The 12,456-nt window shown below is 36.3% G+C and overlaps 1 protein-coding gene across 1 annotated transcript; it reads left to right on the top strand.

The window, feature by feature from the left end:
- Positions 1-1,367: 1,367 nt before the first annotated feature.
- LOC132185278 (cell number regulator 10-like) lies at positions 1,368-3,217 on the top strand. The gene is made up of 4 exons (XM_059599070.1): positions 1,368-1,440; positions 1,634-1,705; positions 2,598-2,807; positions 3,141-3,217. The coding sequence occupies exons 1-4, from the start codon at positions 1,368-1,370 to the stop codon at positions 3,215-3,217; spliced, it is 432 nt and encodes a 143-aa protein (XP_059455053.1).
- Positions 3,218-12,456: the final 9,239 nt, after the last annotated feature.

Here is a 12,456-nt window from a genome sequence, read left to right as displayed (position 1 = left end):
TTTAAAAAAAAATAGTATAATCTGATTATTTGGACTTCAATTGGTTCAACTAACATATCCACATGCATAATTGCATATATTTTAATCTTTTTCAATTGAAAAAAAGTTAGCATAATCATTTATTTATTATTATTATTATTATTATTATTATTTTATATTTTATGCCGGCTTACTACTTGTGTTTCCTTCGTCAGTCCGTTGCCTTTGGCCTTACTTGTCAAATTAACCCTTTTTTTTTTTTTGAAATAAAAAAAAGAAAAAAAAAATTATGATCATGTTATCAATTCACATGCATAAGCTCACAACCGTGTGTATTTAACATTAATTCTCCATTTTTCTCTCTCTCTCTCTCTTTTTTTCTTGTAATTTTTGGGTGGCATGGCTCGCTATGTACGTCTAGAAGTTATATTCATTACCTTTACAAGTCGAAGGAATAATAAGTTGTCGTTGATGGAAATAGATTTGTAACTTGTGCATATCACAAGTTAATCAAACGGACCAAAGTCAAATAGACTTTTGTAACAGTTGAAACAGACTGAAGTTAAATAGCTAGACTTTTGTAACATGTGAAACATAGACTTTTGTAACATGTGAAACATAATGAAACGTAATAGACTTTAAACTTTGAAATAGTCTTCTCATCCTCTAGAAACTAATATATATTTTATTATTCTGTTTTTTTTTTTTTTTCTTTAATTTTCATAGATTTATGTTTTCTTTCAAAAAATATATATATAGGATGAACACCGAGCTTATTCCCATTTTGGCAACAAAATATAGGATGAAAACTTCAAATTCAAATTTGATACTTAATAACTTTATTTCCCAAAAAGAGCGTATATAAGAAACGTGCTTTTGTTTTTTTTATTATTTTGTTTTGTACTAATGCCTACATATTATCTTATTAATATATCAATCTTGATACATATTTATGAAGCTTAACAAATATATTTTTTGTTGCACACAAATTGTGTTATAAAAAGGTTCATAAAAAAAAAAAACTTTGGCCCCTCTAAAGATGAAGTCGTGGTTCCGCCACTGGCTTAGGGAAAGCAACTCTTTGCCAATTTATGGATCAAATACTTTTGGATTTACTTTGTTATTGATTTGAATGAAAATCTAAAAATTTATTTCTTTTTTTGAAAAAAAAAAAAACCAACACATGCACTTTTCATACGGTACGCAAATCTTGATAAGTGACTAATTAAATATTTGTTGCACTAAAATTATAATATCCCAATTTCAAAGTTAGCTCTCATGAAGTCTTGGTCGTCGGGTGGAACTTTTGTATTTAAGAAGATGAAGCCACCATAGCTTGGGACTCTCGTGCAAAACAGCTGCTACGTACTCTCGATCGGCCGGCTGCCATGAACTCAAAGTCACCTACTCTCGGCCAATGGTCCACCGGTCTATATGATTGCTTTGAAGATTACGGGAATTGTAAGCCCTTTATCCTTATCTTTTTCTTTTTATTTATTTTTTTATATATAAAAAAAATAGTATCAGCTTATTATTTGGACTTCTACTGGTGCATGCAACGTGATCAATATGCATGCATATATTGCATCTAATCTTTTTTAGTTGAAAAAAAAAAGGTGTAATAATTTTTTTATTGTTATTATTATTTCTTAAGGTTGTCTTACCTGCTGCTGTCCTTGCGTCACCGTTGGCCGCACTGCTGAGATCGTGTCTAGAGGTGCAACGTGTGAGTAAATTCTGCTCATCTTTCTTTTTTTTTTTTTTCTTTTTGTTATATATATATATTAAAAATTCACAAAGCTCCCTTCAACTTTTATGCGTTTGAAATTAAACTCTCAAAAAAGTTAAAAAAATTATCAATTCACAAAACCCTACCTCTAAACTTTCACTCGTTTTGAAAGTATCTCTCCAAAGTTCAAAAAATCTCAATTAAAGGTATCAAACTTTCAATTTCTCTCAATTACCCCATTTAGTTATAATTTTTCTTTAAATATTGTAAACATTTTCAAAATACCCATTTTTTTATTATAAAAAAATTGTAAAGATACATGCTTTTATTATTATTTAAAAAAAAAAAAAAAAACATATTTTCAATATTTTTGCAACTTCATTGCATTTTTTTATATATAAAAAAACAAGGGTATTTTAGGCATTTTGATAAAATTAACAAAAAATCTTAACGGAATGGAATAATTAAAAGTTTGATACCCTTCATTGAAAGGTTTTAAACTTTGAAAGAGTTGTGTCAAAACGAGTGGAAGTTATGGGGTTTTCAAAAGTTTCCTCTTTTTATTTATTTATTTTTTTTATAAAGAAATAAAAAATTACAAAGATTCAGACATAGGTATTTTTGTAAATTTTGTTAAATCCTTACTAACACCTGAACCTTTGCACCCCTCCGTTAGGATTTAACGGAAAAATGTGATGGAAAGGTGACATTACAAAAAAATTGGAAGTTCAATATACTAAATTGAAAGTTTTTGAACTTTAAAAAGATAATTACAAAAGTGATGAAAGTTCAGGATGAACTCGTTGATGTGAAGTTTTCTCTCATACTAATTTAACTAAAAGCACTAATTATAATTAAATTAATTTGGCTTCTTTCTTACTTTTTGCAGCTTGTTGTGCCGCGGGAGCAACCTATGTCCTCCTTGCCTATTTCGGTTGTCAATGTTTGTACACGTGCACATTCCGAGACAAACTCAGAGCCTTGTTTTCCTTGCCGGAAGATCCGTGCGCAGATTGCTGTGTCCATTTTTGGTGCGCTCCTTGTGCTATTTGTCAAGAGTACCGCGAACTCGTAAACCGTGGATTGGACCCTTCATTAGGTAAAATACCATCGTCTTATTTTTTATTTCAAAGGAAAAAATATAAAGTCAATTCATGTGATTTACCTAATTTATAATTAACTCTATATGATATTAAAATGAATTCAAAATTTTATAAAGTATGTAAAAAAAAAAAAATAATTCATACAATTAAATTAAATTATGTGTGCTAATTTAACAAATTCCGTTAATGTTTCTTCATCAATTGTGATCATATTATCAATTCACAAGCACGTACATACAACTGCATGCATGCATGTATTTAACAATAATTCTCCATTTTTCTGTTCTAATTTTTTTTTTGTTTGGCTTTGGATGTTGGATGTGATACAGGTTGGGAATTGAATGCTAAGAAAATGGAAGCTGCAGTCACAAGTGCTCCATCTGTTGCAAGGGGCATGGCTCGTTAAGGCTTTCGGGCTTCTTCCTTTAAGAACATGATCCTTTTTAATTCAAATAAACTGAAAAATATATAGTTAATTATATTTGAAGGGTATATTTGTCTTTTCACTTTTTGATGGGACAAAAATTATCCTCCACAATAACTAACTGTATATTCTCTGGTTCAAATGAATTAGAGAGAATCCTAGTTATCCTTGTGTTCTAGTTTGCCATAATTGTTACGTAGGATAATAATAAAATATTATTGCATGTCTTTAAGTTAATTATATTACCTTAATTTACATTTCTAAGGAATAATAAGTTGTTGTACGTTGTTGTTGGACATGATCGTACCGACTTGCATGCAACATGTAGTGGAGAAACCTAGAAAGCAATGTTTAGTTAAAAATGAATTACTTTATATATATATATATATATATATATATATATAAAATATCGATTAAATGATTAAATTTACTTCTTTTTACTAGCTTAAGATTTTAGAATATAAGTGATGATTTAATAATATTATGGTATCAGAGCCAATGTTCATGAGTTCTAACCATGACTCTATCATTCATTCCCCATTTAATTAAAATATTCTACGTGTCAGTCACATCACGATGTTAAAATATTGATTAAATGATTAGCTCGAACCGTAACTTCATCAATTTACTCTTTATTTCAATTAAATATTCAACGTGTTGGATTTCACCTAATAAAATGAAGGTTGACATCTTCCTATTAACTTAAACTTTTGGAATAAGTAGTGATTTAACAAGCAGTAAATTGTATTCCCCATTTTTCATTTTTCCCTTCATTGAACCAGTATTAAAAAAATAATAATAAGAGTAAATTGTGTACCTTGTTAGAAAATTCAAAAACTGAGGGCATGTTTAAAAATATAAAAAGATATATAAAAAAAAAAAAAATAGAAACCTCTTTACATATTTCAAACACTAAAAACTCCTTCAAATATGCGTTAATTAAGCGGATTTTTCGTTGTGCTCAAACCATGAACACACTTTTCAAAACAAACTTCCAAATACTTCTCAACTAATAAAATACAAAACATTTCTCATGAAATAATTAACATCATATTTTTTCAAGTAGGAGGCTGTTGGTGTATAATATTTTAAGGTGCAGGGGTCCGGATTAAATGGATAGCAAAAATAAATAGTTTTTTTTTTTTTTTAAAAAAAAAAAAGAATTTAGAAAAAAGTAGGAGTCGTGCTAGGGGGCCACTTCTCTCGGAGTGGCCACCAAACAAATCTAAGAGTTGTGCAGTGATCACTAGTTAGATCTGGTAGCTCGACTTGACCGTCAGGGCTGCCGGATCACCATCACGATGGATGCCGCCATTGTGGAGCAACACTTTTTTTTTTTTAATTGTTTTAATTTTAATTTTAATTTATATATTTTATATTGTTAAAATAATTTTTTATTTTTTAATTTTCAAAAACACTTCTCAAAGTTTTACACCACAAGTCTTCTGGTCCTCTTCTCAATGACTATCATCTAGAGTCCAAAACTTGAAAGACCAAGTCATAGAATTCATGTGTTAGCCACATAGCACAAGAGAGTCAAGAGACACAATCAAAGTGTAATTGGGCTTATCACAAATGGAAAATAATTGCTTAAGGAGAGCTCTAAAGGATAAATAAAACTAGATCCAATATGCCTAGCTAGTACACATGCCATCTAATAACTTCTCTTAAGTTACATTAATTACAACTTATTCCACTAAAAGTTGTAATTGCACTCTGTTGTTTATTTAATTATACAAGAGCTTTATTGACTCTTTTCTATATTTCACCCCTCAATGAACTATCCATCGTGAAATAAAGTCAAATTGAGTAGATGTGGCCCTCTCATTCTTTAAGGAGTGAGAGGGGCAAGGGGAAAGGGTGGGTGGCCCCTTGCGCGCTTTCGGAGGAGCCCATTTCCATAAGGAAAAAAAGTTCCCTGGGCTTGGGCTTGGATGCCGGTGTTTTGCTAGAGAGAGGCCAAAGTAGGGCAAAGCAGGACTTCTTTCACGCCGTGAAAGGCATGCCTTTTTCATGGCGAGTCACCTGTGGTGGCTTCTGTGAAAAGTAGAAGCGGAGTGGTGAGGTGGGCCCCTTCACTCAATATCTGTAAGAGAGGTTGTATGAGGACTGATCCGTTCCCCGGCTGGCATCCGATTCTACCCGCGGACTAGGCCTTATAGAATGGATTTAGTGGCTGAACCGCATTACTCGTGATGGAATAGAGGTAATTTGCCGAGTCTTTCTTTTGCCCGGAGATGTGGGTTCGACTCCCGCTCATGACCATTCTTAAGAGTTTGTGCTCGACCGGCCAATCAAGTAAATCAATCGAAGAACGGGACTCTAGATAGTTCAACCAAATCTATCATTTGTCAGCTATATGAGATAACCTTTTCTCATTTTGAAAGAGCTTGTTAGGGCTAAAAAGAAATTCACTGATTTCACAGCTATATGAAATGAACTTTTTCACTTTGCGTCTCTGTCATATAAAGGGAAATCCCAATCACAGATTTTTCATCTATATGCGCATGCAAAATTAAACTTTAGATCGTAGGCTTATGAATGGAAATTGATGTTTAATGAAAAATCCCAGGTTTATAGAATTTGGCGGAACAGCTGGGAGTGGACTTCCTAGCCCGGGGAAGGTAAAGAAAGCAGTATCGAAGCCGGCCACTGACTTAGAGAACAGGTCTCCTCCTTTTCGAGTGAAGAAAGGAGTCAGTGCGCTTCGGCATAAGCCTTACTATTCATTACTATCACTTTATTTTCACTATTTCTTTGTTCCTTGAGTCTCCAAATCAAATTCTTGATTATTCTTATAGTCTTAGAATTAAATTCTTGAATATATTTATTTTAGACTAAAATGCTCAGGTTCTATAGTTAAAATAATTAATCAATTCCCATTAAATCTATTTTAAATTGGATATTTCTTATCTCTTTTAATTCCTATTAATGAGATTATAGATTTCATTTGTAAAAGTACTAGTGTTCCCGCAATATTACATGTGATCAACCAATGCACTGATATTTTGATCAACAATTATCTCACTACATGGAATTGTGATTTAGATCTTTTGTGGATTGATCTGATCATTAACACGCCGAAACCAAATATTATGGACTACATTTATCAAATGAATGAGCGATTTTGTTGTTCATCTCAAAAAAAAAAAAAAAAAACAACAACTTTAATAATAACCTGTGAACTATAAGCACAATCACATAAAAATAAAAATAAAATAAAATAAAAAATCACAATTGGTACACGTGGAATGAGCATTTGCCATTACTGCCACAAACTAGGCAACCACATTAAACAACTATGTAGGATTGGGGATTCTTGCTTGCTCTACTGAGGGACATAAATTTGGTACAAACTGGTTTGTAGTTATTTTCATTTGAAGTTATCTAGTAAAGTGACATGTATCCCATAACTACTAAAAAAATATGTGATTTTTTGTCCGCGTACTTCCTTAATTCCAACTTAGACGACATCTTATCCTAGTTAATTCCAAGAATTCGTAGAGTTTATCGCTCTAATACCAACTCTATAAAAACCCTAGGTTATTTAGCGGAAAATAGTTTAAAATGTTACCACTAACTCTTCATCATCAGATAAATTGCAACAAAAAGTATATATCCTTTTTTTTTTTTTCCTACCACATATAACTATGTATATAATAATTGTTGAAATAAACTATAGAATACTAGAGAATATATGGATAAACTGAATATTGTATTTCTGTGTGTTTAGAACTGTATACAATGGGGTCTATTTATAGTTGAATAAGGCCAGACAGAATAGGGATTACAATCAAGGAATTAATGTACAATATTACAAAATAATATCAATGTATATACAGGGAAAATATATCAAATCAGCAATTATGGTGATTATCAGAATATATTCTAATTATATTCTAACATCCCCCCTCAAACTCAAGGTGGTAATGTAGATGCCAACTTGAGTTTGGAAACAAGATCACGGAACCGTCTAGGTGGATGTGCTTTAGTGAACACATCGGCCAACTGATCAGCGGAAGCAATGGGACAGAGACGGAGAGTCCCCTGCAAAAGATGATGGCGCACAAAATGACAGTCGATCTCAATGTGTTTAGTACGTTCATGAAATACATCATTATGCGCAATTTGAATCGCAGTTCGATTGTCACAAAAGATAGAAGAACTGGAGGTCTGAGAAACACCCATATCATGTAGGAGCCAACGAAGCCAAAGGAGCTCAGAAGTGGTGTCGGCAAGAGCACGATACTCAGCCTCGGTGCTAGAGCGTGCAACAACTGATTGTTTCTTGCTACGCCAAGAGATGAGAGAATCACCAAGTAAGAAACAATAACCCGTGGTGGAACGACGATCAGTGGGATCACCTGCCCAATCAGCATATGAATATACATGTAAGTCTAATGATGAGTGAGAAGAGAAATGCAAACCATGAAACAGGGTGCCCTTCACGTAGCGAAGGATGCGAAGAACAGTTGCATAATGAACCGAGCGTGGCGCTGTCATAAACTGACTAACAAGGTGGACTGCATAGGCAAGATCCGGTCGTGTCACAGTAAGATAGATGAGACTGCCAACTAACTGTCGATAGAGAGTGGCATCAGAAAGTAGCTCACCATCAGTGGCACGAAGTTTGACATTTGTCTCTAGAGGGCTATCAACAATTTTGCAATCAGTAAGGCCAGCTCGTGAGAGGAGATCTGAAGCATACTTGGCTTGAGAGAGATAGTAACCATTTGGATCAGAAGACACTTCCAATCCAAGAAAGTAGCTGAGAAAACCCAAATCCTTCATCTCAAATTGTTGGCTCAAAAACTGTTGAAGGTTACGAATACCAACAGTATCATCTCCAGTAATAATCATATCATCAACATATAGTAAGAGGAGAATGAGACCAGCATCAGATCGCCGGATAAAAAAAGCAAAGTCATAGGGGCTAGAAACAAACCCAATCTGCGCAATAGTGGAACTGAATTTGGCAAACCAAGCCCGTGGAGCCTGTTTCAGACCGTATAATGCCCGGCGAAGTCGGCAAACCTTGTGTGGCGAATGATCGTACCCAGGAGGAGGCTGTATATAAACTTCTTCACTAAGATCACCATTGAGAAATGCGTTTTTCACATCCATTTGAAAAAGATCCCAACGACGCACAGAAGCCACAGCAAGGAGTGATCAAACAGAAGTAAAGCGAGCCACGGGTGCAAAAGTCTCCTCATAATCAATACCATACTCCAGATTGAACCCCTTTGCCATAAGACGTGCCTTGTATCGCTCAATAGACCCATCAGATTTTGTCTTAATCTTGTATACCCACTTGCACCCTACCGCAGTTTTGCTTGGAGGTAAATCAACTAAGTCCCAAGTATGGGTTTTGGAAAGGGCATTAAATTCTTCAAACATAGCATTCTGCCAAAGAGGGTTAGCATGAGTCTCAAGGAAGGAGTGAGGTTCATGGAGAGTAGCAAGAGCAGAATAACAGTGATAATCATGAAGATGGGAAGGAAGAGATGTTACCCGAGTAGAACGACGAGGGATAGAGGGAGTGGGCTCAAAAGTAGATGGATCAACAGGCAGGGCAGAGTCATTGGGGTCGACCGTCAGAATGTCGTCTGGAGAGCTTGTCATCCCTGCATCAAGATCAGTAGTGTCGGAGAGCAAATCAAGTGAGACATTAGTGAAGATAGGAGAAGGACTAGAGGGACGAGTAGGAAAAGACTCCATATCACTAAGTAGCCTATGTTCCCAAAAAGTGACGTGCCGCGAGATGCGGAGCCGTTTGAAAATAGTATCATAACAACGATATCCTTTGTGTTCAATGTCATACCCAAGAAAACAACATAGACGAGAACAAGATTCTAATTTTGTTCGTTCATGGGATGGAAGTAGCACGAAACAGACACAACCAAAGAGGCGGAGAGATTGGCAATCAGGAGGAGAACCATACAGAAGTTCATAGGGGACCTATTTAAGGTAGTGGGAGACGGGACCCTATTAATGGTATAAACAGCAGTAAGAGCGGCTTCTCCCCAAAAGTGTTCAGGGATAGAAGCAGATAGGAGCAAAGCCCTAACAGTGTCTAAGATGTGCTTGTGTTTACGTTCAACACGACCATTTTGTTGAGAAGTATTTGGGCATGAGCGATGGGGAAGAGTGCCATTTTGTTTGAGGGTAGTAAGGAAGGTAGATTCACGATATTCCATAGCATTATCAGAACGAACAATTTTTATGTTGTGAGAAAATTGGGTTTGAATCATCCGTTGAAATTCAGAGTAAATTTTCGGAAGTTCAAACCGATTTTGTAAAAGATAAAGCCATATGTATCGAGAAAAATCATCCACAAAAATGACAAAATAGCGAGATCCACCCATGGTGGGAATAGGCGCAGGGCCCCATACATCAGAATGCACCAAATCAAAAGGAGTAGAAGAAACAGATGTACTATTATTAAAAGGTAAAGCACTTTGTTTTCCAAGTTGACATGCAACACAATCAAATGACTCAGACTCAACAGACCCTAATTGACCACTTGTAGCTAAAGAACGAATACGAGAAATAGATGCATGTCCTAAATGAGAGTGCCATAAACTGAGGGTGGTAGAGGGAGACCGAGATGGAGTGGCAGCTGACACAGCAGGAGGAAGAGGGAGTGATGAAAGCTCAAACAAACGTCCAATCTTACGGGCGGTCCCAATTAACTGTCCCGTCTGTGGATCCTGCACATCACAACCTCGGTTAGAAAAGTGCAGTTCTAAACCAAGTTCACAAAGTTGACCAACAAATAAAAGATTTAACGAGAGATTAGGCACTAAGTATGTATCAGACACAGATAGTTGATGAGTTGAAACAGACCCGATGTGACTAACAGCAAGATGGGAACCATTAGCAGTGTAAATGGTGGTAAGCCTAGGTAACACAGATTTTGCAGAAAATATGGAAGAATTCGGTGTCATGTGGTTACAACAAGCAGAATCAATATACCAAGAGGAATTACCTGGTGTGGTGGACATGGCAGTATTAAGATTGGACTTAGATAAAACCTGATGAATGAGAGCTTCGATTTCTACAGGAGAAAGAGTACTGGGTTGGGGTGCAATATCGGTGTAAGACATATCTGATGTATCAGTATGAGTGACCGCAGCAGCCTTATGACTAGGAGCTCGATGATTCCCACGAGAAAGTCTTTTCCTGCATTCACTATATCTATGGCCAAACTTCTGACAATAGTGGCACTGGATGTTCCGATTGGATGAGGAAGACCCGGCAGGAATAGAATTAGGAGCACGCGCATTGCGGGATGCAGTGGCCATGACCATCTCAGAGGTGTGTAACTTCATAGTAGAGAATCGAGTCTCTTCTGAAACAAGTTCACTAAGAGCACTCTCCAAAGATGGCAGTGGTGAGCGGTGAAGAAGAGAGGCTCGAGTATGCTCAAACTCATCTCGAATTGCCGCAAGAAACTCGGCTAGGCGCATGCTATCGTGAAAAGCGATGTACTCAGAGGCATCAACCTTATCCCTCCACTTTGGCTCACATAGTGCTAATTGATTCCAAAAACAAGTCATTTGTGAATAAAAATCAGTAATACTCTGACCTGGTTCCTGGCGCATGTGATGGAGCTTGGTCACAATCTGAAACCGCTGAGCAAGATCAGTAGTGCTATAGTGCTGAGCTAACATATTCCATACATCTTTGGCATTGTCAAGATTGCCAAATGTCATGCTGATGGAGACCACACAAGTGTTGGAGAACCAAGAAATAATCATGTAATGGATACTTTTCCATGTGCAGAGGCGGGTTGAGAAAGCTGCAGCGGGTTCCTCTTTTCCAGCAAGAGGCTTAGGTTCTTCACCAGAAACATACTCCCAAAGACAATGTCCTTTGAGCCACCTACTCATATTTTGAGACCAAGTCGGGTAATTGGAGCCATCGAGAATAGTAGGGATAGGTTGGGTAATATCTTTGGTGTTTGGGAGAGTGGTAGGAGGTATGGCCATTTATTTTATTTTATTTTATTTAGGATATAATCCGGTGTGGTTGGGTGTAGGGTAGGTTCTGTAAGCCTGGTGCGAGAATTAATCTGGTGTGGTCAAGTGTATGATAGGGGATATAAGCTTGTTTTTAAGGATTAGGATCTGGTGTGGCTGAGTGTATAGTAAGGAGTATAGGCTTGGTTCAAGAGGGCTAAGATCTAGTGTGGCTAGGTGTACTGTAGGTGTGTGAGCTCAAAAAGTAGGAATAATCTAGTGTGGCAGATTGTATTGTAAAAAAAAAAAAAATGAGCTCAACAAGACAACTTACAAGGTGGCGGCTCTGGGTGGCGCGTGCTTCAGCTGGTTCGACAGATCGGCAACCTCTAATCACGAATCTGTGATTCGTTTCTGAAAACGGCTGACAGGGGCGGCGCGTGGTGGCCGGAAACAGTGCGCGGCGGTTGTTCAAAATTCCACAGAAGGTTGTGGCGGCGCGTGGGGTCTCCTGGTGGCACGTTCTTTTGGCAGGTCAGTAGATCGGCAGCCTCCGATCTGGATTCTGGCAAAATTTTCTAAAAACGGCTGACTGGGGCGGCGCGTGAGGCGCATGAATAGTGACACAGAGACTTCAGGCGGCGCGTGAGAGCGCGTTGAAATTCAGAACGTTGATCTGATAACTCCACAGGACAGATCAAACCTTTTTGAGCCTGTTGGTATAATAATTATACCAAAACAAGATTGAAAAAAGCCTTTGAATGGACTGACTTCCTACTTCTCTAGACAAGGCCAAAACTTGGCTCTGATACCATGTTGAAATAAACTATAGAATACTAGAGAATATAGGGATAAACTGAATATTGTATTTCTATGTGTTTAGAATTGTATACAATGAGGCCTATTTATAGTTGAATAAGACCAGACAGAATAGGAATTACAATCAAAGAATTAATCTACAATATTACAAAATAATATCAATGTATATACAGGGAAAATATATCAAATCAGCAATTATGGTGATTATCTGAATATAATCAGAATATATTCTGATTATATTCTAACAATAATTACGTAACGCCTCCAAAATTAAACTGATTAATTCGATCAATCTTTAAAAAGTCATTGGCAATATCCTAGACCAATTAACTAGCTAGTAATTGATTGGTGGTATTGCGTATTAAACAAGTCACCACCCGTCATAATGAAAATATGCGGAAAACAAAAATACATGATATGAGATTACTACAACTACAACTA

The sequence above is a fragment of the Corylus avellana genome, chromosome ca6 (genome assembly GCF_901000735.1).
Source record: "Corylus avellana chromosome ca6, CavTom2PMs-1.0".
Classification (NCBI taxonomy): Eukaryota; Viridiplantae; Streptophyta; class Magnoliopsida; order Fagales; family Betulaceae; genus Corylus; species Corylus avellana.
This window is presented reverse-complemented; position numbering and strand designations above follow the sequence as displayed.

What these genes read in the sequence shown, in the direction of transcription:
- LOC132185278 (XM_059599070.1), top strand. Translation starts at nt 1,368, where the DNA reads ATGAACTCAAAGTCACCTACTCTCGGCCAATGGTCCACCGGTCTATAT. An exon ending in CTTTGAAGATTACGGGAATT is followed by an intron (nt 1,441 to 1,633) that starts GTAAGCCCTTTA and finishes TTATTTCTTAAG; the next exon opens with GTTGTCTTACCTGCTGCTGT. An exon ending in TGGATTGGACCCTTCATTAG is followed by an intron (nt 2,808 to 3,140) that starts GTAAAATACCAT and finishes GATGTGATACAG; the next exon opens with GTTGGGAATTGAATGCTAAG.